The sequence below is a fragment of the Peromyscus californicus genome, unplaced genomic scaffold (genome assembly GCF_007827085.1).
Source record: "Peromyscus californicus insignis strain IS unplaced genomic scaffold, ASM782708v3 Scaffold_21__1_contigs__length_65335640, whole genome shotgun sequence".
Lineage (NCBI taxonomy): Eukaryota > Metazoa > Chordata > Mammalia > Rodentia > Cricetidae > Peromyscus > Peromyscus californicus.
In genome coordinates this window covers 40,875,287-40,901,515 of record NW_026294514.1, presented here as the reverse complement: position 1 = coordinate 40,901,515, position 26,229 = coordinate 40,875,287, and the positions used below count along the sequence as shown (strand labels likewise).

Genomic DNA, 26,229 nt, shown 5'->3' with positions numbered 1-26,229 from the left:
TGTGGGGCAGTAGGAAGGAACTGGAAAGAATAGAGAGAGAAGAAACTGTAATCGGGATATATTATGTGAGGAAAAAAATGTTCAATTTTCAATAAAAAGGAGAAAAGAGAGACATCCTTCATGGGGCTATTGTGAAAATGAACCAGGATGAGTTAATTCAGATAGAACTTCAATTAGGTTGTGGTGCATAGAAATACTATGAAAGTGTAACCTCTTTAACGTTAGATGAATCAAGCTTTATTTTAATATCATTTCCTTTAATTTTAAGAATGATTTTATGAGCTAAAGTTAATAGAAATAAAAACATACAAATACATACTTAAGATAAATCCATAGTCTTTATAAAACACAATCATGTGTTATTAATAGCAAGTAGTTTATTTAAATAACATTTTAGAATAGTTTATTGTAGAAAAAGTGATATTGATAACATTCTCTTAAAATAGGTATTTATCATAAGAATTTATATTGATAAGCCAACTATGTATTATCACAGAGTATATTTTTTTCTTAAAGCTGTTGTTAAATATCTCCCTTCAAGATTTAATGAAAGATTCCTAATTCATAATTAGCCTCTCATTGCTAATAAGGACAATATTGCTTTATACATATTAGATTTCAGGACACATTTGCCTTTTGGCATGTTAACTAATTTAGAAATAATGTAATTGACAATCAGATTCTTTAAATGGAATAGGCCTCTACGTATTAAACTTTCAAATGCACTTTTCCTTCATAGGAAAATTTTACTGGCGGTAAAATTTTAAGCATATGACATAATGCTGTTTACTAGAGGCATACTAGATAGATAGAAATCACTCTCTTCTGTAATTGAGGATTTATCCTATTGAGAAGCAGCTTTTCCATTTCCTCTTCCACCAGTTACTGCCAATCACCATTCAGCTCTCTGCTTATACCATGTGGAAGAGGCATCATACAGTTTCTCTTCAGCAATTGGCTTCTTTCTCTTAACCTACTATTCTCCAAGTTCATCCATCCTGTCCCATTCGGCAGACTCTCCTTCATTTGAAAGTGATAGAATTTTAAAAAGAATTAAAAAGATTTTGAAAAGGTCATAGAAGCTTCAGAAGCAAGGGGGAATGACAAATGGAATAATATGTTTTGATTGTGGGTGGCTGTCAGCCTATAGGATGTTTGAGCTCTAAGGTGAAGATCCCAGTGTAAGCTTTTGGTGGCTCCACAGGGCTCGCAGCCAATGGCTTATGAAGTTGATGGGGAAGCAAGCTAGCAGGAACTCCACAAACCCTCTTGAGTTTGTGAGTCTTTGAGGACACTTATCTTAGGTGGGTGAAGGATGAGTTGGTTTCTTTTTTCTTTTTTCGGCACCCAAATAGCACACCTAGTCTTAGCACACAGGTTTGCCAAGATAATTGTGAATAGTATCATTTAGCCCACAGGTGAGGTATATATTACTGAAATGCAAACACCCTCATGCATTCCTAATAGTAACAATTTAATTTAAATTTGATCATGTTGAATTTAAAGTCTTCCAACAGATGGGATTATTTCATTAGGCTCCATTGCCAAAATGTATACATTTAATTTACAGATAGTTTTTTAAAAATCATGCCTGAAGCATTTTTGAGCTGGATAATTACCAAATGCTTTCTGTTCTTATTGAACCACTGTCCCGGAAACACAGTTTCTCCTCCAGGTGATAGTCTATCTTTAAATTCTCATGTTCATAATAAAATTTAACAAAAAAATGAAAAGGAGGAAATATACCCTATTTTTCAAAGAAACAATGTATTTCAAGCCAGGGTAGTCCAATATAAAACTTTATTTGCAAACTGAACTATAAAAAATTGCTTTGATATGATCACACCTCTTAACTAAAATACTATGATTAGAAGGACAAAACCAACTTGCATATTATAACAAAAATGTTCCTTATAATAACAGAAATGCAAAATTATTGCCATAATTGTTTTGATTGAATTAATAATGTAACATGCTAATCACTTCATTTGTTTAATTTCCTGCTTAATGTTTGCTGTGTAGCTGGGGTTCTGGTAGAATATTTTTAAACCACAGATTTTATTTATCAGATCATCTCCCTGAATAAATTACACAAATTGCTTATTCAGTACATTAAGCTGATTGCAGCGTAAATTCTCCAAAGGCCATTAGTGTGGGTATTTAGTATACTATCTCACTCCTTAAGACCAATTTACACCTTAGAAGTTTCTAGTAAACCATACACTGATACTCTAAAGGAATATTTGCTCTGTGTCTCCCTCTTCATTCCCCCTCTCCACACATGTCACTCTTCGCTGTAGGTGTATTTTTTCCCCGTCTGATTTACTGAACATATTACCTACAACAGAACTCAGAAAACATTTTGGTACAAGCTCAATTAAAGTGTATCTCCTAAAGCAATTAAATGCTGCATCTTGAGTTTGACTCTTTGATATTAGAACAGACATTAATGAAATGACTAAGCTCCAAGCTACCATGAAAAGAAGTAAATAGAGACTGAACTTAACGTCCCTCTCTTTCTGTGTACACCAGCTTAAAAGTTCATTTTCTTGCTTGTACTATAGCCTTTATGGGTTTCAAACTTATGAATATTTCTAAAAATCACATCAGGAGCTCATTGGGCTGAATTGCGACAGGAAACCCTCTTCTGGGGTGGGGGGTGACTGGTCCTCCAGTTCTGCAGGTGAGCCTCTGTTGTTTTATCAGGGTCAATACAGATGCCAGAAAGTAAAAAAGGTTCACCATTTCTAAAAGACAGAGATCATTCCTTGGAGGCAGCTATCTAGAATGGCTAGATCAGCAGTTCTCAACCTCTGGGTGATGACCCATGACCTTTTTTCACAGGCTTCATCTAAGACCATTGGAAAACACAGATGTTTACCCTATGAGTCATAAAAGCAGCAAAATTACAGTTATGAAGTAGCAACGGAAATAATGTTATGGTTATGGGTCATCACAACCTGAGGAACTTTATTCAAGGGTTGCAGCATTAGGAAGGTTGAGAACCACTGGGCTAGACAGAGGAACTGCAAAGAGGGTAACAAACATGGGCTGAGTTTGGAGACATTGATGAAGAGACTGAGATGAGAGAGAGGACGTGTTCTCTGCTGTTGAGACAGTAGATTCTCATTCTTCAGCATTGTGTTGGGATAATGCCTCTCATTAGTCTGAGGGATAGGAGTAAATATGTGAAGTGTCCCATCCCAGGTCTATGTTATGTGTACTGAGGTGCTGAGTGGCAGGCTGTTGGGCGTTTATAAGTTCGCACTTACGGCTTCTGATTGGCAGAAAAGTTATTCCATTGAAGAAGATCAGTAGTTCCCGCAACAACATAGTGACACTCACACTCATGAAAGTTGGAAAGGCTGTCAAGTTTGGAGAGCAGAGATCATTTTGAAGTGACTAGAGCTTGGTTTTGAGGGTAATGAAGATGCAAATGGCTGGTAAGGGGGTGTGCTTCAGGGGCCATTGAATTCTGTGTGAAATGTTGCTGCTTGGGTCTAAGAGTGCTGTCTTAGTGACTTTTTGTTGCAGTGATGAACAGCATGGCCAAAAGCAACTTCAGGGGGGAAGATTTATTTTCATCTTACAACCCCAAGGTTGCCTGAAGAGAGTCAGGGCAGGGACTCAAGGAAGGAACCAAGAGGCAGGAACTGAAGCAAAGGTCTTGGAAGAGTGCGGCTTCCTAGTTTACCTTCCCTGGCTCATGCTCACCCAGCATTCTTACACAGCCCAAGAACATTTGCCCAGGGGTGACACCACCTGCAGTGGGCTGGCACCTCTTACATCAATTAGCAGTCAGAAAAAAAAAATATTTCACAGACATGAGCACCAGCTGATCTGGTTGAAGCAATGCTTTAGTTGAGACCCCCTCTCAAGGATGTCAAGTTGACAACCCGGGTTAGACATCACAAGCGAGCAGTGGGAAGGACAGAAAGAATGGCTCTTTCTTTCTCAGATGCACTGTAAAAACTGAATTCCTCTTGCCAGCAGCAATTATAGTAGGGTGAGTTACACCTGGAAAGAAATTTCATTTATTGGAGGCACGTATGCAATATATTCTGTGCTGAACTCTCTATGTAGATTGACGCCATGTCCTGGAATCTAGTCTTCATGTTACATATGAGCAAACCATGTACTAGAAGACTGGGATAGAAGCAGGAATGAAACTCACTCCAGTCTGTCCCAAAAGCCTCTTGTTGTTTCAGTATTCCCAGAGTGCTTTAGTGGAGTGACTTCTTCCTATTGAAGAAAAAAAAAATACAGAGAGGGTTATGGTCCAGGAGGCATCCTCAATAAATTTCCTCAATGTTAAAAATAACAGCAGAATTCTGCTCCTCCACAACATACCCTGTCACCATGATGCTATGCCTCCCCAAAGACTCGGAAATGATGGAGCTACCCATGATGGACTGAACTCTTTGGATTCATGAGTTAAAATAATACTCCTTTAAGTGACTTTGTCAGGTGTTCTGGTCAAAGTAATGAGAAATGTAACTAATACAGAGGCCGATGTTGTCTTCCATTCCTGGTGACATTAATTCATCTCTATATACAAGATGTCAGCAGAGATCAAATGGGAACCCATGGGTCAGTTTCCAATCCAGCTGTCTGTCTTCATCTATGTGAGGTGGTATCAGAGGAGGCCTATGGATAGCCCAGAATTCTTACTGGGGAAATAGAAGACAAAAGAAGTGTCCAAATGGGGCTCAACAATACAGTAACTACTTCATGTTGACCAAATACTTGACAAAGCAATGTACAAGGAGAGATTTATTTGCCTCATAGTTCTGGAGTTTTCAGTCTGTATTCCTTGGCTTTGCCAAATCTAGGCTTATAGTGGTGCAGATCTTCAGAATGAATGGCAGAACATGTAACACTTCATGTTGTACACAGACTCTGCCAGAGAAAGTGAAGGCTAGAAGTGTTTGGGGTAAGGTATGGCTTCCCAGGACCATGATGCTCCCAGTGACCCTCTTCCAGGTAGGGTCCATCTCTTAAAGTTCTGAGACCTTCCAAAACAGCTCTACCATGTGGTAGACAACTCTACAGTGCTTTAGCTTTAGAACAAAATCTTAAAATTAAAAACTCTTCACTGTTTGATTTCTACTTAAAATTACAAAGACTTTCATGTGGACTCATACATTTTTTCAAATAAGCCCTCGCTACTATGATCATTTTATAGATGTGAAAATAAAAAGCAGAAAAGTAGAGGAACTTGTGGAAAGTTTAACGGTGAGTAATTTTAATATTGTTTCTCTAATGCTTTGGCCCATGCCTTTTGTCACCCTGTTAAACCAGTTATAATGCTTAATTCAATTCGTAACTCTCATCTAGCTTTCTAATTGGCCGTTTTCATGAGTTTATAAGTTCTTGGAGGATTGTACAGGAAATTTTAAGAACCAAGAGCCTTCCATTCAACTCTTTAAGTTCTGTACGTATTTAGATTTCTTTTGAACTCCAGTAATAGAACTTTTAGAATGGTCATAATTTTTTTGCTGTGTGTGCAGAAAATTATCTGATGTTTGAAATAACAGCTGTGTAATGGGTGAGAACTGGCTGTATTGTTTTGGGAACTTATTTTAAAGCTATTGAATTTAAAGAAAACTGATTGAAATTTGATACTCTAAATAGATAGATATTAAATAATATATAAATCTGTGAATATATGTATATGAATATACATATGCATATATACATATATATTCACAGATTTATATATACATGTATATAATGTGTGTGTGTGTGTGTGTGTGTGTGTGTGTGTGTGTGTGTGTGAGAGAGAGAGAGAGAGAGAGAGAGAGAGAGAGAGAGAGAGAGAGAGAGAGAGGTGTTTTTCTATTTTGATGTGTGAGATTATGCCACATTTTTAGTATTTAAAATCAGGTGATGATGCTTCCTAGTCTACAGTCAAATATGTATCACTTGTACCAAATCCCAGGCTTCCTGAAAGTAAAATCGGCAGCAATTAAGGTCATATGTTAGCTTTTAAAAGTTTTATGGAGACTTGTATATCTATAACATAGTTTCAGTGATGTGTATTTCAATACGTACCCTATCTTTGGTGCCATTTTTCTAAGAAGTCAATATATTCTTAAGGGAGAACAAGGATGTTTACTTACCAGCCTTATAACACCGGGTAAGATTAGACTACTTATATTAAAGGCAGTACATTCTGGGGAGAGGTAACTGTGTTTTTAATTTAAAAGTAATGAGGACATATTGGGAAGTAGCATTAGAGGATGGTGTTACTTCCTTACATAATCCATACAGCTGCTAGTGAACTCAGCAAGTGCCCACTATCAGGCGAGGCTCATGTCCAGGACAGATGATAGCTCAGGCTCCAATTACCTCCTCCCTTCTAATCTCTTGGAGATCCCCTTTCTCAGCCAATTCTCAGAGACCCATTTTGTCATCTGATAGGGGCAGCTTCCCATTGGCAAAAGCCCAGGCCCTCACACCTTCCAATCCATAAAAGGTGTCAAGTGAGGGCGCCTCCACACAGGGCCTGTAAAATCAAACCTCCCAGCTAGGGTGTGACTTTTCCCTGTTATCTCCCTCCGAGAGAGAGAAGAATGATATCGTTTGGTAAATAAAGTGCTTCACTGAAATATCAAGCAGAGGTGGGTTCCTTGCATTTGGAGCAGAATGCTTTGAAATGCAGCTGCATGCCTGATTCCTGGGCTGGATGGGACCATTCTTGCATCCCCCTCCCTCATGGGAGCCACTTGCCTATTTCAGGCCACTTCACTTCTGAGGATGAGAGGAAAGCTTGTCAATGACCTGACACTTGTGCAATTCTGCTGACTGCCCGGGTTGTTATTTATGCTTTGAAGGGCAGCACTCAGGGGGCTGTGTCGTGTTCACCGTTTGTTGTCTATACTGCTCCCATTTCCTTTCCATGCTGTTATAAAAAGCAAAATAAATATTTGGGAAGGAGCTGGAACTTGATGCTGAGAGGTTGCTAAGGGGAGGGGGAAGTTGGCCTAGGAGCCTGGCGCCTCAGCCCTTCCTGGCCATCCTGAAGCTATTGCTGCATTCCACATGGGAGGTAAGTTGTGACAACTTATTTATGGCTCCTCGGGTCCCAACCTCCCCATCTCCAGGTCTTGACAGGGCATGGCTCATTATCTTTAGTGGAGTGACACTGTCAGAAATAGGAACCAAATTCACTGGGCGGTGAAGATGAAATCGTGATTGCTCAAATGTTGCTGATAGACAGTGATAATTCTTGGTTCTCAGAACCTGAGGTCCCTGAGCAGTCAGCGGAGTCCACAGATGACAAACCGAAGCCAGAGGGCAAGAATCCGAGATGCTAGTCAGGATCTCAGTTAGGAGGCAAAGGACACAATAGGATGTCATTCTGGGTTAGAAAGATAGGCAAGGTGGCATAGGGGAAGTGAATCTGTGCTTCCTGGCTTGAGGTTAGGGGATAAGGGTTGAGTCCTAGGGCAAGATTGCAAGGAAAGCTGGACCACAGTGTGCCACACCAGAGCACCCAGACTCTAGTTATGGCGGTGGCTGGACATGTTCAAATAAAGACCGACGCTGGTGTTGATGTAGGGGAACCAAATCCTACTAGACTGATGAGGCTTCAGAACAGAAGAAGCACACAGATTCCAGGGTACCAGAGCATGCTGCTGTTGCTGCTACTGAACCTTGTGCCTGTAAAATCTGAGGATGGGGCTTGGCGAATCGCCTCTGGCCTCCTGTCATCAGGGTGGGACCTGGGAACAGGGAAACCACAGCAGCCCTCGGGATGAGACGTCCCTGATGAGACAGGAAGGAGGACAGAGGAGCAGAGGGGTCTCCTGGCCAGACACCAAATGCAGGGATTCGGCATCCGCTGCCTGAGTCGCTTCCTCCCACACACTGACCTCATTGAGACGCAGAGGCAGAGCTAGCTGCCTTCAGAGTGCTGCTCTGGAGGCATGAGTGGTCTGTGTTTCCATTTACCTCCAGATGCTAAAATCTAGTCTTGCATATTCTCAACACAAATCCACCGCATTTTATTGTAATCATTAATACCTCATAGTGTTGGCATTGTGAGTCACTAATGGTGTTTGCGACTGTTTCCTTTCATGGCAAGGTAAAAGGGATCTGTCAAAAGAATAAACTCTTTTGCTTGCTTCAACTGTCTTTCAGCTTTATGCTTGCTTAGCTTACTTCCCCTATTCATCGGCTTGACTGTTAAAGAGTCTGGCACTGACAGTGTTTTATGAAGGATTTGAGTGAGCTGTATGAAACTCCCAATGTCCACGTTTCAGTTTCCTGTGGGCCAGCCTAATAGATCACGATGTCTCTTCCCTTCCCTGCAAACAACAGTTCCTTTGTGAATTAAGGAGGAACACGATGTGGTCAGCTCCATCAGAAGAGCCAACACTCTTGCTGCCTGCAGGTCTCCTCAGCCAGCCAGTCTGCTCTCTGTCTCCACCCGCAGTGACCTGGGATCTTATTATACTTCTCCATCATTCAGACAGTGCTGTTAGACCCTGAATACTGGGGGCTTAACTCAATGCAATTTCAACACAGGCCACTGAGGGTTTCTATTGCTGTGATTAAAACATCATGACCAAAAGCAACGTGGGGAGGAAAGGGTTTATTCAGCTTACAGTTCCCCAGCACAGTCCATCCCTGAAGGAAGTCAGGCAGGAACTCAAACAGGGCAGGAACCTGGAGGCAGGAGCTGATGCAGAGGCCATGGAAGGGTGCAGCTTACTGGCTTGCTCCCCAAGATTTGCCCAGCCTAATTTTTATCTGCCCCAGGAACACCTACTCAGGGGTGCCACCACCCACAATAGGCTTTTCCGCCCCCACACACACATCAATCACTAATGTAGAAAATGCACAATAGGCTTGCCCGTAGGCCAATCTGGTGGGGGCATTGTTTTTTTTTCAGTTGAGATCTTCTCAAATGACTCCAGCTTGTGTCAAGTTGACTTCAAGCTAGCCAGCACAGAAATTTTCTATGCTGGCTATTTTTATTTTTGTTCTATTTTATTTCTATTTTTATTCCCTTTAGAGCAGTATTTCCCCAATATTTAGCTAAATCTAAAGATGCAGAGTTAGATTTCAAGGGTTTGATACCTCTTCAAGGACTGATTTTTTTTCCATGTGACTAGGCTACAGAACCACATGTGCTCTTACACACTTGCATGCCTATAGGGCAGCGGCTTGGGCTTGTGAGACGGGAGGCCACCGTCAGCATGCCATCTCTTCTACATGAACTGTTTTCTGCTGAGAATGCAGGCTATCAGTGTCGCAATACAGACCCAGGCTCCCAGCATATTCATAACTTTGCTTCTGAGGCTCAAAGTGCTGCAAACAATTAGATCTGAGAGCTCCATTTTCCTGCTTCTTTTGTGCTTCCTTTTCACCTTCCATCGGTACCTTAAATTTTTCACCAGGCTCTTCTGCAAAGTATGTTGTTGTCATTGAATATATTCTTGGGAACCTCACAGTCTATCATCAGGATCCAGGTCCTCACGTGCCTTGCCTGGCTGAATCAGAAACTACTTCATTCTAGCGATGCTCCAGGGATTCCGTTTGGTTTTGAATTCCTAGTGGCCATGGAGTCCAAGAGGATGAGAATGCTGTCAGCACATAGGCAAATGCTGAATGACGCCATGCACTGAATAGTGAAGGGAGTTCCAGGACAACAAATTTCTTCCAGTATAAGAAAGTACTGAACAAGAAAGCTCTGTGTTCGCTGTCTCTCCATGCCGGACCAATAAGCCAGAGAGGTGGGGGTGGGGTAGGGGCAACAACAGGTAGCAAGAGTCACCTAAAGTTATTTCAGGAGGTTAAAAATTAAATAAATCTATGGCCTTGATCATTAAAGCTTCAAATTGGGAGTCTGTGTCAGATGGGTGTTAATGATTCCAAGTAGCAGCTGTGTGTAGAACAAGACTTCTCAGTCTCTCTTATTAGTGTAAAATTTTCTAGCCTTTCTCTGCAGAAGGTGCTTTCTTAGATCTCCAATGGTGCAGCTTAACAGACATAACCTGCTCTATGCTGCTGTAAATAGTGTTTCATCTCAGGCCACTCACCATGTTTTCCCAGCTATTGGGCAGGTCCCCGACCTAACACTGTGTGTATTGGCACCCCCAATGTCTCTGCACAAAAATTATGCCATGATTTTTAAAAATCCTTTGAGAATTTTATACAGTAATTTTTTTTAACCATACTCTATCCCACCCCCAACTCCTTCCAGATCCTTCCCCACTTCCCTACCCATCTGATTTCCTGTTCATGCCTGACACTGTCTGATCTATGCCAGGGATTTCTTAACATGCCTTTTTGAGATTTTTTCCCTCTCTGCCCACCTTTGGGACTAATAATTTGGTAACCAGGGGACTTCCCAAGAAAGTGTAGAGAATGAGCAAGTTGTTCATGTGATGTAAACCTGTTGCATTGTGATAATGATGTATGTGGAACACCCACTACTGTGATGGCCTATGGTACACACCCAACAGACTTCTTGTTTTTATTATGAATTTTGTTTATTGGTATGAGTGTCTTAACTTCTTTACCAGATTTGTGTTCTCTACTGTGCTTAAGCCCTAGCAATTAATTACTCATTTAGGGGATTCACTACATTATTATGTATAGTATATTACTGTAATCAATAACTGAAAGATGTCTAGGCCAATAGACCAGCACTAATTTGTGTAATTTAACAATACCCGCAAAAAAGGCCTTCCTATCTATGGCAGAGGCTGTTGGTCAACCATGATACTGTGATACTGACACAGTTCTGTCTTGTTACATTGGGCCAGGCTTGGGCCTTGGCTACTCCACTCCAATTCTAGAGACCAACTCTAGATAGAACTTGCCACTAAAGCCCTTCTGGAGTACGCATGCTTACAGACCCTTCTGGAAAACGTGTTCTATGATAGAGAGAGGGAAGCTGGCTTTGGTCCATGATGCATCTTTCCTGTGTTCATGAAGAAGTTCTTTTGTACAATATGAGCAGATGTATAGTAAAGAGGAAGTGTATTCCTGAAAAAGTCAACTGTCTCTACATCGACGTATTTGGCCACAGACTCCTCTAGATGTCGCTTCTTCTCACAATGCGGTGATAATAGAAGCCACTGTCTAATGGATCTTGATATGAAACTGTGGGAATGTCTGTCTTACAGCGTGTGTGTGTGTGTGTGTGTGTGTGTGTGTGTGTGTGTGTGTGTGTGTGTGCGCTTGTGTGTTTCTCCATGGAAACTCTTCTGAGTTGGCCTTGATTCTCTCTCACTCCACTGTGGGGAACTCTGAGCCTGAGACAGGAAGCACCTTTCCCCACAGAGCATCTAGACAATCTGTGGCATCTTCACTTTCCCTGGTAGTAGCTACTCTGCAGCTATCAACAGCAAATGTTTGAAGTTTTTTTTGTTTTTTTGGAGGAAGGACCATGAACACAGACATGTGGAAGAGCCTGATTAGATGGATCATGTGCTCTAGCTGACCCCTCGACCAAAGCCAACATTCTCAGTTCAGGATTCCATTTGACAATGATGAGGAGGAAGAAGAGCCCCAGGCCACTTGGGCTGTGGTCTACTTAGCCACCTAGGAGTGCAATCCTCCTGAACTATCACAGACCATGCGTGGAAGGCCGGCTCCCAGATCTGCTCCAGGGTAGCACAAAGAACACCTCAGAGTAGAGAGGGCTTGGGAAAAACTCTTATCTATCTGAGGGCTAGACTTTTTCTACCTGATGGGAAAATAAGGAAACACACACACTTTCTGATGGTAATGCTCTCTTTTACTTCACCATGTAATGCTTTACACAGCTCCTTCACACTCTTCATACAGCTCTTAACACAGTTCCTGTACGTAGCAGCGGCTCTTTCACACAGCTTTCTCTCTCACACACTCACACACATAGACTTCTTCTGCATCATTCATTTACTCTGCTCATTCACTCTCTCATTCATTCTCTCACATTTCTCTCGACTTCTCTAATGCTTCTTCTTCACCTCTTACTCAGCACACACACACTTCACTCACACTCTGCATCGCTTCCTTCTCTACATTGCCTCTGCTCCTCCCACAGCCAAACTCTGGACAATTAATTACAATATGTTACATTGTCAGGGGTCCGACCCAATCTCATAACACATGATGAATCACACAGTTTTTCTCAGACTAGGACAGTCGCACTGATCAGCCAGTCATGCTGACCAGCCAGTCATGCATGGCCAAGCATGTAACCCTTTCCCAGACAGAGAATGACATTGAAATTCAGGACTTAACAATAACGGTAGCAGGCTGAACCTTGAGTCATAGGGGTACATGTAGAAAGAAAATTATTGCAGGGAGTTATGTATATCAAAGTTGTTTCAGTTTTGACCTTGAATCATCAACAAACAACACCTGGGGTCTTGTCTTTATGTATTTTCTGCAGGGGCAGCTTAGTCTGTTTTGAATTTGTTCTGTAGTCTAAAATTAACTATCTTTGTGACTGAGAATACTGTTACTTTCCTGCGTCAATAAAGAACAATATTCTAATATTATTTCTATACCTCAGAATTATACAGCTTAAGCAGAAATCATCATCCTGACCATCCACAGATAAATGTGTGCCCGAAGATGTAAAACATAATACCAATGGGCTGTGGAAGGGACCCCATAGCTGTTCTTTTTAGGGAGGTATAGTGGTGTCACATGAGAAAATTACAGACAGAAAACAACCAGTTTCCACAGCCAGTGACCGTACGGCCTTGCCAGGTGAGGCTCCCCAACAGGAAGTTATAAATCTGGTGGGTCAACTTGTCAAACACTAGCTGTCACCTGCTATATACTCCCATGGCCCTCAGCACCAAACAAGAATAGGAAGCTTGAGCAGAGAAATGCAGCCATAGTGTTTCTGTGCACATGACTGTTAAGCTCCCAAAGCCTGATGATTTCTGGGAGGGGCAGAGGTTCTTAGCTACCTTCAGCACTGATGGAACAAGTAGGTAAAAAGGGCTCGCATACCAGAGAGCACAGCCTGAGGGAACCAGTGTTTGGCATCCTCCTCGCTGTTGCCTGGGAGGCACATCTGGAGGCTAGTCTTAGGTTTGCAGGTTCCCAAAATTATAAATGCTGCATGTGCTAATGAATGTGTCTACGATACTTTGCTGAATAGCCTCCAACTAGAGACTTTCTTCCTCAAAAGGTAATGTGGGAGGACTATACATTTGAGATGTACTTTCTGTTACTGACATACAATCTGTACATTCAGAGTTTGTCCACTCGAAAGAAGAAAGTCTCTCATTTTTAAATGTTAGATATATGTCTATTCTGACGACATTGTGCCCTGATTTATCATGATAAACTAACAGCCATGCTTTCCTTTTTACACAAACTAGTGCTTTCGGATGCCCATACTCAGACATGAACTTGAAGAGGGAGGTGACACTTCAGGACCGCCTGAGAGACCAAACAGGGACAAATCTGGAATCAGAGTCTTCACATTCCAAATCAGAAAACATCCGCGATTTGAATTTCAATGGAAAATGTGAAAAGATGAACAGTCAGTCCAGGTAAGAAACTTTGGAAACTTGAACCAGAAAGTAACCATATGGAATTCTAATAGAATGAATTTATTACTAGTATTAGTTCTCTGCATTTCGCCAAGATAATTCTTCTGGGTAATGTCATATTTAGTATCTCACAGAGTTAACTCACTCCTCCATCAAACTATTTGAATAGGTCTCTTTTCTGAATGTACATATTGTCCGTAAGCAACAGAAAGTACATCTCAAATGTATAGTCCTAAAAGATTCCCTTTTCTCTTGCAAACATTTTTGTTCTCTGGACTCATTTCATTAGCGAAATTTTTTGGCACGAGCTGAGAATTCATACCCCTGGAGTCACATTAAACGGTGCCCTTGGATTAGTTACTTGTCTGTCATCTTTAATTCACACATGCCTGAGATATGAGTTCTGACTCTCTTTGCTCTCTAACCTAACTCGGCGGCGGCAGCGGCGGCAGTGACACGTTAACTTTCCTAAATATAAATTTACAGTTTTCATTTTTTATTTCTGTAGTTGTTTTCTGAGAAGCTTCAGATACAACCTTATTTGACTTTTTTTTTTTTAACTCAAGCAAGCAATCTAAATAATATCTTTTCTTCGGAGAACCCCATCCTCCCTGCTAGGGATTGCAAACACAGAAAAAGACAAACATAAGTGTGTCACTGGGAGCCAGACAAATGCTGAGGTGAAGGAGGTTCTAGAGCAGTGGTTCTTAACTTGTGGGTTGTGACCCCTTTGGGGGGCGAACAACTCTTCCATGGGGGTTGCATATATATATATATATATATGAATATATATGAATATATAATATATATGAATATATATATACTATATATTCATATATATATATATATGAATATATTATGACTCAGACTCATAATAGCAACAAAATTATAGTTATAAAGTAGTAAGAAAAATAATTTTATGGTTGGGAGTCATGACAACATGAAGAACTGTATTAAAGGGTCACAAAATTAGGAAGGTTGAGAACCACTGTTCTAGAGAAAAGTGGTAACCAAGTGTTTTCGAAACCCCACTTTAGGCCATGAGACCCCACTTTATCATCTGTGATTGACAGAAGAGTCTATTCCTTGTCTCAAACTTCAGAATCACACTCTTTCTGGGATTTATCACGTGGGTGGAGTTCCCTTAGAACACCTTGGCCCATTCACACCCCAAGTCCCAGGGTTACATATGTTCAGTGGGAGAACTGGGCTCGGTGGACACACTCTCACGTGTGTGTGGCATGCTATACTATAGATCTGTCCTATTTTCATACCAGTGGCTGAGAACATGTGGAGGACATTTCACTTTTGTTAAGTAGCTGTTTTTATTTTGATGGCTCAGCACACAACTGCAACTCAGCCTCCTCTTTGTTGCATGGTTCCTCCACATGCACACGCATGCCTCTATTTTTGTAGCTGTGTCTTGCGTTTTTATTACCTACTGCACACCCACTCCTCTGTTGACACTTCACAGGGTCTGGTTGTTCTTTCTGCTTGTTCACACCCACACTGTTTACAACTCTGAGTAGTTGAGAGCATGTGTGTTCCTTCTTGTTCTCGATGGAAGGAGGCTTTCCCCCCTTCTTCTTTTCTTTTTTAAACTATTTTCTCTGAGAACAAGGCTTATTTAATCTAAAGTCATAGAGACGAGTGCACTCATGTGCTTTCTTTCTTTTTGCTACATTCTGTCGTATCTTTCCCTGAGTGAAAGTTCAGCCCATCACCCCTGTAAATATTTTAGATTTTCATCTCTAATGTCACAAATCACAGAGACTAAGCAGGTCTCTGAATTGCATTTAGAAATTTTTTTTATCATCTCAGAGGTTAACCAAACCAGTTTTCCCCAGCAAACATGGGATCTTATCACCCCATCTCAAACTTCTCATTATTGAGTCCCTTACTGTTTCTGAGGGACTTCGCACTAAGTATACCAGGTAGAATAGTTAGTACAGAGAGAAAGAACAGCTAATGACGCATGCAAAAGTCTCAAGTGACCCTATTATATCAAATTCTATTTTGTGTACATTTAGAGCTGTGTAAGTCGCAACAGGAGGTGGGCTTGTCGCACGGTGCCTACCCTGAATCATTCCCTCGCTCTCAGCTTTCAAGTCCAAAGCTGTCCTTTTAGGTCAGGCATTCATCAGAAGAGCACTTGCATTCACAGAACTGGCACCACGGTCACACCCACTCCCGTCTCTGATCCTGTTCATGGTTGTGGCATGACTGGTTACTAGACTGGAATAAAGAGAAAGCAAAACCGACACTGGGTGATCCATGGGCTGATTGCGAGCAGATCAACTACAGTTCATGTCCCTTCCCTTTCCCCAGTAGTCCCACCTTGGGGCTGCTGTGGCTCTAACCCAGATTATTGAAGTCACAAGATCAAATGCAGATGGAGGGGAGCATCTGACTTCCATGTGTTTTCTCTGCCCGAGTTTTGCACAGGATTCTGTCATTTCTTATGCAAACAAACTCTGTCCCGTTAGCATCTCTAGACTTCTTACACTTCAAACAGAAGTACAGCATTACCTCATATATATTAGCCATACACTCATATACGTGAACATATATATTGTATATTAATTATTTTATTAATCTTGGCAGTGAGGTCACTAGTAGTATATTTATGACTCTATTACTTCCCTCAGTAATAGAAAGTCTATTTATGGTCATATTTTTTTAATATATTAAAGGGTCACATTGTAGAACCAAGTAGGATATATAAGCCCAATGTCTGTAAGACTGACCTGTGAAAACTCTCATATTCAAGTTGTTTTTTAAAACTTTAAACTTTAAAACTTTTAAACTTTAAAACTCAGACTCACCATATCATAATAGGTAGCAACTATTGAAAGTACATATTTAGTTTTTATGAAGTGTATTCCCTTGTTTTAGTTTAAAGAAATGTTTATAGTCTTCGTTCTTGTGTTGCTAGAGTAAGTAATGGTGCATTCTTGGTGCATTGAGTGGAGACAGATTGCCTGGTTTTCACTGAGGTGTGTCCTGCATGGTCAGAAGCACCCCTAGTGCTCCTAACTGTTTAGAGCTTCTTATAGCTTTGTGCTTTAGGCAGCATGGAGATTATTGTCACCACAGTTTGCTGTTTGTAGCAAGGATGCTGTATTTAGGAAGTGGAGACCTCTTGGCTATTGCTCTGGGACCCAAACCTAAGTCACCTGATTGCAGCTAGCTTATTTCTATCTAGTGAACTAAAAACATAGGACATATCAACAATTCCTATTGTCTTGGTATTAAAATCACCCATTCCCTTTGGGCTAAGCAATTCATGTTTTATTATTTTGTTAATTTTATCATATCATTATGAAAGTCCTGGCTTTGGTATTTTTCTTATTCTGATTTTGTCACGTTGATAACTGAAGATTCAGAAAGTTTAGGCAAAAGTGTCCAAAAATGGCACAGACAATCCAGTAGAGAGGTTGGAGTTTGAATACAGAAATGCTTAATTTCAGATCCTAAGCACATTCAATTACATTCAGCCCAAAGGAGGACAGACAGTGTGAGGCTTTTAGAAGGCCTAGCTGAGTGTACTTTGCCCATTTATACTTCTGCTAGGAGTTTTAGGGTCATATATGATACAAACATTTCTTACTGTATAAAAATAAAATTCCTACCTTGTGTCCCTTCAGGTGCTTTCTTCCTCTGCAGTGCATATAATACTAAAGTCCCCACCTTGAACACATTTCACCATAATATACTAAAGGAAGGACAGTAAAATGAGAACCAATAAATGTCTTCATGGTAAACATAACTCCTATGGAGTGCAGCTGCCCCTGTATTTTCTGCTCTCTCTTTATCTCAAGTCTGAGGAGAGCATTCTTCAGGTTTTTCTTACCCAAGTGTTCTTTCAAAACTCCCTTTACCTCCCCCAAAGCAGTGTTCACTAAAGCATTAAGCTTGCACAGTTGACAGCTCCACCATACACCAAAATTCCTATCATTTGCAGTCAGTGCTACTAATGTGTTTTTTTAATTTAAGAAGCAAAGAAAACGCCACATTGCTTTCCCCAATCCCTGACATTCATACATCTATATGCTCCTTGAAGGTCTGTGTTGATAATAAAAATCAGCTGGGGAAATTGCGATAATCAGAGCAAACAGCACATGATGGAGTTGTCTCCTAATGACTGTGATAATAAATCTCACTACCATGAACCAACTAGTTCCTTTCCACCTCTCAAATCAGCTGTAACATAAAATAACCTTCTATGGGGCCATTCCCCACAATACAACAGTTAGTTTTTCCACATATTAACCTTCTGTGTTAGTCAGTAGATTTTATTTAATGCACCGGGCTTCCTTTTTGCTTGGGACCAGTCGTGGGTGTCCCCATCCACCCCTGTCATTGTCAGCCACAGTGTTGTCTGTATTCTAGCAGTGGGTGTCTAGTCCTGCCCTCTGCTCCACGTTGCCTCCCATCCACAGCTCCTCCCTTGCCCATGGCCCAGCTCTCTCTGCACCTTTTTTGGGCAGTTCCAGCCAACATGAGGAGAGGAGGGTGCGTTTTATGCTTCTACGTTTCTGGCACCTAGAATACTGTCCGGCGCTTGGTAGGCACTGGGCCAGTGAAGTAGACTTGAACACCCGATGTGTGCCTGAGACTTGGTGGCCTTGGGAGACAGAGTCAAGGAAGAGGCAGCTCCTCTCTTGCCTTTAGCCCTCCGCCCTTTTGCTCTGTGTCACCCTTGAGTAGCTCACACGTGTGTCTACATGTATCTGTTCTGTGCCTTTCTGCATGTGCCTTTCGTTCCTCAAAGCACCTTAGATGCCAAGTCGGAGAACCGGTGCTCCAGCCTTCTAGTGTCATTACCATTTTACGTTATAAGTTTTTTAGTGCATCTAAGTTCGCTCAGCCAGTGACTGACATTCATGCTCCTCCCAGAGCCCCCACTGCTTTAAAAATGGATGCAAATGCAAGAGCTTGTATATTACGTTTTGAATTAAGACATATGTAGATAGAAATAAATGTTGATAAAGCCATATCCTGTGGCTTGGCCTGGCACATCGCGAAGACTCTTGAAGTCATGATTCTGTATCTTCTTTCCTACTTTTATACAATTTGCTGACTTTAAAACCTTACCATTGGCCTAGTTACAGTCCTCATTTAACAATCGTCTTGGGACCAGTAGGAACTTAGATCTTCACTTACTTGGTTGGAGAGAAAATTCAGCATCTGTAACTAAATTAAGCCCCTTAATCAAGAAATCCATGATCGCTAACTTCTTCAATATAAGAATGAGGAGACCAAAGCGAATAACCATGTTCCCCCATTAACACAGCACAGAGGCGGCGACTCTGTGCTGTGTGACATCCTCTGGTCCCTCTACTTGCTATCCCATACCACAGCCCACTCAGTGCTAAAACACCATCAGAACTAAATCGGATTGTATCCTGGAGTTGGCTCAGGAACATTTACCTTGCTGAATGTGGGACCCTGACCACAGCTAGATCCCGAAATTAAAGCTATCCATCCATTCCCTCAGCATTTACCCCTTCAGCAAACATCTGGGCTGGCTCCATTCAGACTGCAGTGATACAGCAGTGAACAAAACTGCCAGAGATTTATGTTATTATCCTTGTTAGTAATAAGAAAATTACCCTCACCGGTCTGTGGTAGGACAGGACCAGAATTAAGGTAATGGGTTCTAGTGGCTGTCGACTGGACAGCGGGTGTGTTGGTGATCTTTGCTGCCAAGAGGCAGGTGAGTGTGGCTGCTTAGGGAACAGTCACACGGAATAAAAGAAAGGACATTGCCTGCAACACGCTCGGCAGCTCCCTACAGCAGAGTCCCCAAGACCATGGGTAGTTGGGAGACACTAAGGAAGGAGGAAACAAAAGATCCTGCTGAATTTGCAGGTCAAAAATGAAATAAGCCATCAGCTGGGGTGCTATGGAAGGATTCATCAAGTCCCGGGGTCCTGGTCCTTCAGCACCTGCTCGGCGGCCATGTTGTTCCACAGCAAGCCTCAGTCCTGCTGAACGTTACATAGTACCCAGTGCTGGTCAGTGAGATCCTGAAAGAGAGCTTTCCCGGGATGATTCTCATCAGGCAGTTTCCAGTTTATTGTGAATCTCTGGATTGCTGGTGCGCTTCCTCAGCTAGGGCTCTTAGTGATTAAGTTCTACAGAACACTGTGTTCTAAGGCCTACATGCTTCCTCGTGTGAAGCAAATATTAGTGTTCCTGGACGCCCCCCCACAAAAAAAAAAAAAATAACCACTGCCTGAGCTCCAGCAGGCATTTCTTCTCACCTTTATACCCAATCGGACTTTTAAATAATCTTTTGCCATTCGTTTGCATAGCAAACCAGGGATGGTTAACATGATTTTCTCATTATAAAATCATTACTTGCTTACTGGAAGAAAATTAGAAAATATAGAGGAGTAAAATTAAAATGTACCAGCTTGGAGAGATGGCGCAGCATTTACTAGCACTGGCTGCTCCTCCAAAGGATCCAGGTTCAGTTCTACCACTTATATGATGACTCACAACGGTCCATGACTATAGTTCCAGGGCTTCTGACACCCCTGTTCTCCACGGGAAGCAGGCACACACAGTTGCCAGGACATGCATGTGGGCAAAACACCTATACACATAAAATGTAAATAAATAAAACATAAAAACATTAATAATATACAGACCTTTTCCATCCAGCAGCCTAACTGGTACAGACTAAAGAGAATTATTAAGAGTCAAACATTTCTCATTCCTATTCTGTTCTTCATCTCTGCAAACTGAAGCCACTTCTGCTAATATCCTTACCTCTTCAGTGTCTACATCTTCATACAAGTACGTAGGTGAATCCTCCCTCTTTACAAAATTCACATTAAGTGGTTTTAATCTGCAACAATTCATATATTTAGGAATACATGCCGGGCGGTGGTGGCACACGCCTTTAATCCCAGCACTTGGGAGGCAGAGCCAGGAGGATCTCTGTGAGTTCGAGACCAGCCTGGTCTACAGAGCAAGATCCAGGACAGACACAAAAACTACACAGAGAAATCCTGTCTCAGAAGAAAAAGAAATAGAAAGAACACATTATGGGAGACCTGAGGATTTAGCTAAGTCAGCAAAGTGCCTGCTGCACATGTGTGAAGACCTGAGTATAGATGCCCACCACCCAGGTTAAAATCTAGGGTAACAGTATACCTGTAACCCCAGCTCTGGGAGTGTGGAGCCTGGTGGATCCTCGTCACTCACTGGTCAGTCAGCCTAGACGTTCTGTGAAGTCCAGGTTCTCTCCAGTGGAAAACCTTGTTCCAAAAAAAATAAGGTGGAGAATGACTGAAGAAGATGTCCAATGTCAACCTCTGGCCTTCAAACACAAGTGCTCACTCACGAACATATTCACACAATATCAACAACAACAACACACATACACATGTACACACACACCAAAAGATACATCAGATATATGTTAGTAAATAAAAACAAATGCATCCAATGTATCATTTTTAACAGCTGCATCATAGTCTGTATGTGGATATATTTTGTCCATTCAACCTGTTCCTCTGTTGACAAGTACTTTATTGTATTTTCCCCATATAAATGTACCATGGAGAACATTTGCCATTTTCCCACCAGTGTGCAGGTCCTCATGCCCTGGCACATGAGAAGTCTTTTGTTAAGAGAAACCATCTTGACTGAATTCAATCTGAGGGCAGAAAAATCTAAAAGAATATTGCATAGTCTTGGAGAATTTACCTGCAAATAAGTGTCAGATATGTGTGTTATACACATTCTGACTTTACAGGCTGCTTTCTTTACTTCTAGAACAATGGTCAGCCAACATTTTTCTCTAAAGAACCAGATACTAAATATGTACTACCACCGTCAACTCAGCCACTGTCATGAAAGTAGCCACAGACAGGAACTATGCCTGTGTTACTGGGAAATTCTGTGTACCAGAACATGGTAGAAATTGACTTGTGGACCACTGATGGCCAGCTCTTACCCTAAAACTGTGCACAGTATAAGCATTTCAGCCAAAGTAGTTGACATGTTCTCTCAGGTCCCCCCAAAGGCCTCTCATATCTATAAAGGAACAGTAGGCATCATGCCTCTTGGAGATGACCTGTGGTACAGAAGAAAGACTACATTTACTGCCCAAAGACTTGACATTGTGTCTTAGTTGTACTGTGGACTCTGTGTGTTTAAGAAGGGGCAAGATGTCCGGTGATTTTGAGCCTCAGTTTCCATTTTTATAAGTCTTGAATATTGTTGTGAGAATAAGGCAAAGTGAAGTGAGAGCCTGGGAGCCCTTATGCATCTGGATTTCTCAGTGTCCGAACTGCTTACAAGGTTTGGCTTGGGTATCTCCTTAATGATGTAACCATTTGAAATTGGGACTTAATGGAAAGATAGCCTTGATTAATTCCAATGACTTGCATTTTTAAAAAAATGCCACCAGATACATTTATTTTAAAATAGTTTTAAATCCCACCAACATCATGTAAAGCAGACAAGCTTCTATTTTTTAATCTTGTGTGATAGATCTACCAGCATAGACTGCAGAGGGATGTTGTCAGGGCATTTCAAATCAACTCACAATGCTATCGAATTTATAAAATTGAGGGGGGAATCCCCAAAGATATCCAAAAACAAGTGAGCAGCACTAAAATTGTTCCTTTCTCCCCAGCTCCTTTACAAAATGTCTGTGCTGTGACACTGAGCACAGAGGTTGGTGACACCCAGCATTCCACTTGACCATTGGAAACTCACTACTTAAGCTTAAATCCTCTCTCTATAGTTCACACTCTTTGCTAGAAAAAATGTAAATGAATCCTGACAACACATAGAGATACACAGGGAATCTAAAGAAAGTTAAATGCACTGAATTGTTAAAACATTGCACAGATTGTATGAAGATCAATAGTGTATAGCGGCTTTGATGGTGCTTTAAAAATATGTTGTTTAACTAATTGCACAGACCAACCCAGTTAGGCATATTGTATGTTGTACGTCACAGACTGGACACTGAAACTCAAGTGTTTAAAGATTCAGTCCATCTCACAGAGTTAGGAACTGAGTGCTAGGCATCAAGTCAGGGGTTCCTGCACCCAGTTTCGGCTCTTTGCCTGGCATCGCCCACTACTGTGCACTGTAGCAGAAGGTCCAAAGATGGGGTCACAATTTAAACTTTTTCTTGTTCTTTTGATCAAAAAAAAGAAGATACCTATCTAAAGAGTAGATGTACTTCTGCTGTGATAAAAACTATAGATAAAAATATGTCAGTTTATCTAAAAGCAATTCTGATTTCTAGGTAGAGTTTGGGTAGTGGAGTCCTTTCCTCCCCCCATTCTATCATGACCAGCTCACAGGCCTGTCAGTGGGGATAAAATGAAAACCATTAACTGCACTAAGAAAACACACGGGCAAAGCACATTATTATATGTTTATTAAAATCATAAATACATGCAGATAAGTGAATTATCTCAAGTTCTGCCTACCTAAAATTAATTAGTAGCTAATTAGCAACCCTGGAGAAGTTTCATTTGAAAAACTTCAGTCTTTGCTATGAAGCTGGAATCTCGATTTTTAATGAAGTCCTGTGATGAAAGAGTTACAAAATTAGCCCTCACTGTATTCTGCAACATTGCAAAAGTTAATTAATTCTCTGACATTCAGCAATGCAACTAAATTACTTTATACACTTGTTTGGGCTCAGTGTCTATAATCTTCTGGTTGAAATAATAAGTGCCCAAATTGGGAATATTGCTTATTATTTACCCACCTACCACCCTGTTACCCACTGTCCCAGATGACTCCTCAAGCCAGAAGAGATCATTCTCTGGGGTGAATGGAGGAAAAGACTTTTAAGGTTCAGTTTTCAAAGTCAGGGTTTCTGAACAAGAGTTCCTATTTTCTTTAAATCTTAAACTGAAGAAACATTATAATGAGACTATGCAGCGAAACACCTACTAATTCGCTGTCATTTACTCTGCTGGTTTCTATTTAAATTTGTGCTGGTATCGTGATTTATTCTTACATCACAGGATAATGAATCTAGATTTTATTTCTGTTCTTTGCCAGACTTGTACAGCAGGCAAAGTGTTTGAAAATCAAAGGAAAAGAAGATATTGACTTGGATAATCTCTTCAGAGGTAAAAAAATAAAATAAACCAACAACACAAAAACAAAAACCCAACACTAGCAAAAGCACAGAACTTTCTGGCTTTGGCTCTTCTTTGTGGCATTTGTCTTCTCTGTCTGTTTGGCTTCCTTGTTCTGGTAGGGAGTGTTGCCAAGAACCTGACCTGAAGTCAAGAGACTCTGAGATTCATGGTGTGCTACCCACCCTGCGAATAACAAGTGCTGTTACTTCAAATCCCCTATCTTAGTTTTCTCATTTTTAAAGGTGAAAAAGTCCCTGTCATCTCTGTACTCTTCTTCCTGTCAGAAAAGATCCAGTCTTGTGGAAGTCAGTATTTCTGGTGTGCTCTCTGCTTCTCCAGGGGCCACTTAATGCAGCAGGGAAAGTCACTGTGGTTGACAAATTGGACAATGGGAAAATGTGTGTTGTTAGTAGGTCAGGAGGAAAGTTACCGGGAAGAAAGCTGATGTCAGAGACAAGAAATTTGTCGGGGTCGCAGAAAGGAGAAGGGATATCATGTCTTCATTTAGATGTTTCCTTCCAGTGACTACTCAGTGCAGACAGGATGTGAGGCCATGCTCTGTGACAGCTGCCTAAGGTCTTCCTTGAGCTGCCTTGTCTTGGCACTGACATTTTGATCTGGTGAGACGAAAACATTGGTCATTTGTAGTTAGGATGTAGTTAGTCTTCGGCCACTGTGGTCTGAAATTCTCAGCTCTCAAAACCTCACACATCTGTTGGTGAGTTTTCTGCTGAGTTGGAAAGAAAATGAATACAACTGTATAGCATTGTAGTTCATCTCCACTGCAATCTCCTGATGGAGTTCTCTTAAGATAAAAGAGGACTGGATAGTCACTGCACCAGAGGGCTGTGATGTCCAAAGTGAAACTGCTCCTTTTGGATGGGACAGAGCTCAGCCTGGGGTTGGGAGAACTGTGAATTTCCATCTCAACCACAAAGAGACGGGGTCTTTTCTGGAGAAAATGGGGGGCAATTGAGGTACTTGGCTTTCATTGTACATTTACACGTTTCTCAGAAGAATTTCTGTATAATATAGCCAGAGCTAAGCCTTGCTTTAAATAAGTAATGATTATTTTAGAAACTGCTCCAAATGTTCTCATCCATTGCACCAAGGCTTCATTCTGTAAGCAGCATGTTTTGGAACTACATAAGAAACCTTTAAAAAAAAGAAGTGTTGGTGTTTTAATTCATATTTTGACATTTTTGAAAATTTCTGCAGAGAGTAATTATGTATATGTTCCTGTTAAAACAGATACACAGTTTTGTGCTTCACATAGTAAAAGTAGTAATGAGGATCATCCTGACCAAAATAGAAAATAACTCTAGCAAAAGGCATTTGCATAATGAGAAGAACGAGTCTCTTCCAGCTCGCTCAGTATGCCCTTGTGCTTTTCTGCACTGTTTGTAAGAAGTTTATACCCATATGTTTTTATTTTACTTTTTTTTCCTGCATTTACTGAACTCAATCATTTTCACTTCCTCTCAGGGAGGTCTGTAAGTGACAGGTAGAGTAGTGATGTCACAGGATGCGTGGGGAGCTCTCGCCTTGTACAGAGCACACCATTGTCTCAGAGCTTTGGGGAAATGCATTCAGGGATCTGTTCTACTGCAGGAAGATGTACAGACCATACATGGCACCTGGTTTCTAGCCTAACACATCACTTAGAGAGCAACTTCTGTATCCAGCCAGTCTTTACCATTATAATTAAGTTCATTTGCTCCATTTCTAACCTGTGTGAGACAGAACAGTAAAACTAAGCATCACTCCTCTGTGATTAAATAATTGCTTGATAACCTTTCATTTTTAAGCCTATAATGGGAGCTTCATTTGCAATTCCTCATCTTTTTCTTCTACTTTTTATTTTGATATATAGATTTGAATCAATGTCTTTTTCATTCATTGGGAGGTTTGGTTTTCTTTTGTTTGTTTTTGTTTCAGTTTGTTTTGTTTTTAAGGAAAATGAACTGAAATGTGTTCTCGTTTATTCTGTGACTGGAAATTGTAAACACTGGATGTTTTCCCAGGTTGTGGGCAGCCTGTGGACCCAGCTTCTGATTTTCATATCGCAGATGTGTTTTCAGATTTCACTAGTGACCATCTTTACTTTCCAAATCATTTTATTTACAATAAATATGATGATTGCCATAGATTTATGGCTCTTTTCAAACCTCCTGTTACATTGTCCACTATAGTTTTAGAGATTTGTGTTATTGGGAACCTCTTTCCAATAGGAATATATAGAAATGGAATTGGTGGTAGAAGTTACTGTCTAACAATACATGTTTGTTAAAGGAAACACAGACATTTTTATAAGGATCTCTGCTTGTAAAATAGATGGGCAGTAAGGCAGAGTCTGTCTTAGCCATCTGTACCAAGTGTCACACCAAAAGCATGACAAGAGGCGATGCTTCTTTGTGCCATCCATAAGTGGGACCGCTCATGGGCATGGAAAGGAATAGTCATAAACGTAATGTGTCCCTTCTCTAGGATGGAGTTAGGTATCTGTAGCCGGAGTTTTCTCTCTGGGTCCCGCCAAGCCCCATCAGTCCAACAGCCCACTTATAAAATAAACACACAGA

General features: G+C 41.1%; 1 protein-coding gene across 2 annotated transcripts in view; it reads left to right on the top strand.

Annotated features, from left to right (window-relative positions):
• The window catches only part of L3mbtl4 (L3MBTL histone methyl-lysine binding protein 4), a 448,777-nt gene that overhangs the window by 307,783 nt on the left and 114,765 nt on the right, over positions 1–26,229 (top strand). For both annotated transcript variants that reach the window (XM_052750167.1, XM_052750168.1), the window contains 2 exons: positions 13,344–13,517; positions 23,568–23,638. In XM_052750167.1, the coding sequence (XP_052606127.1) occupies positions 13,344–13,517; positions 23,568–23,638 (245 nt within the window). The remainder of the gene's footprint in view (positions 1–13,343; positions 13,518–23,567; positions 23,639–26,229) is intronic.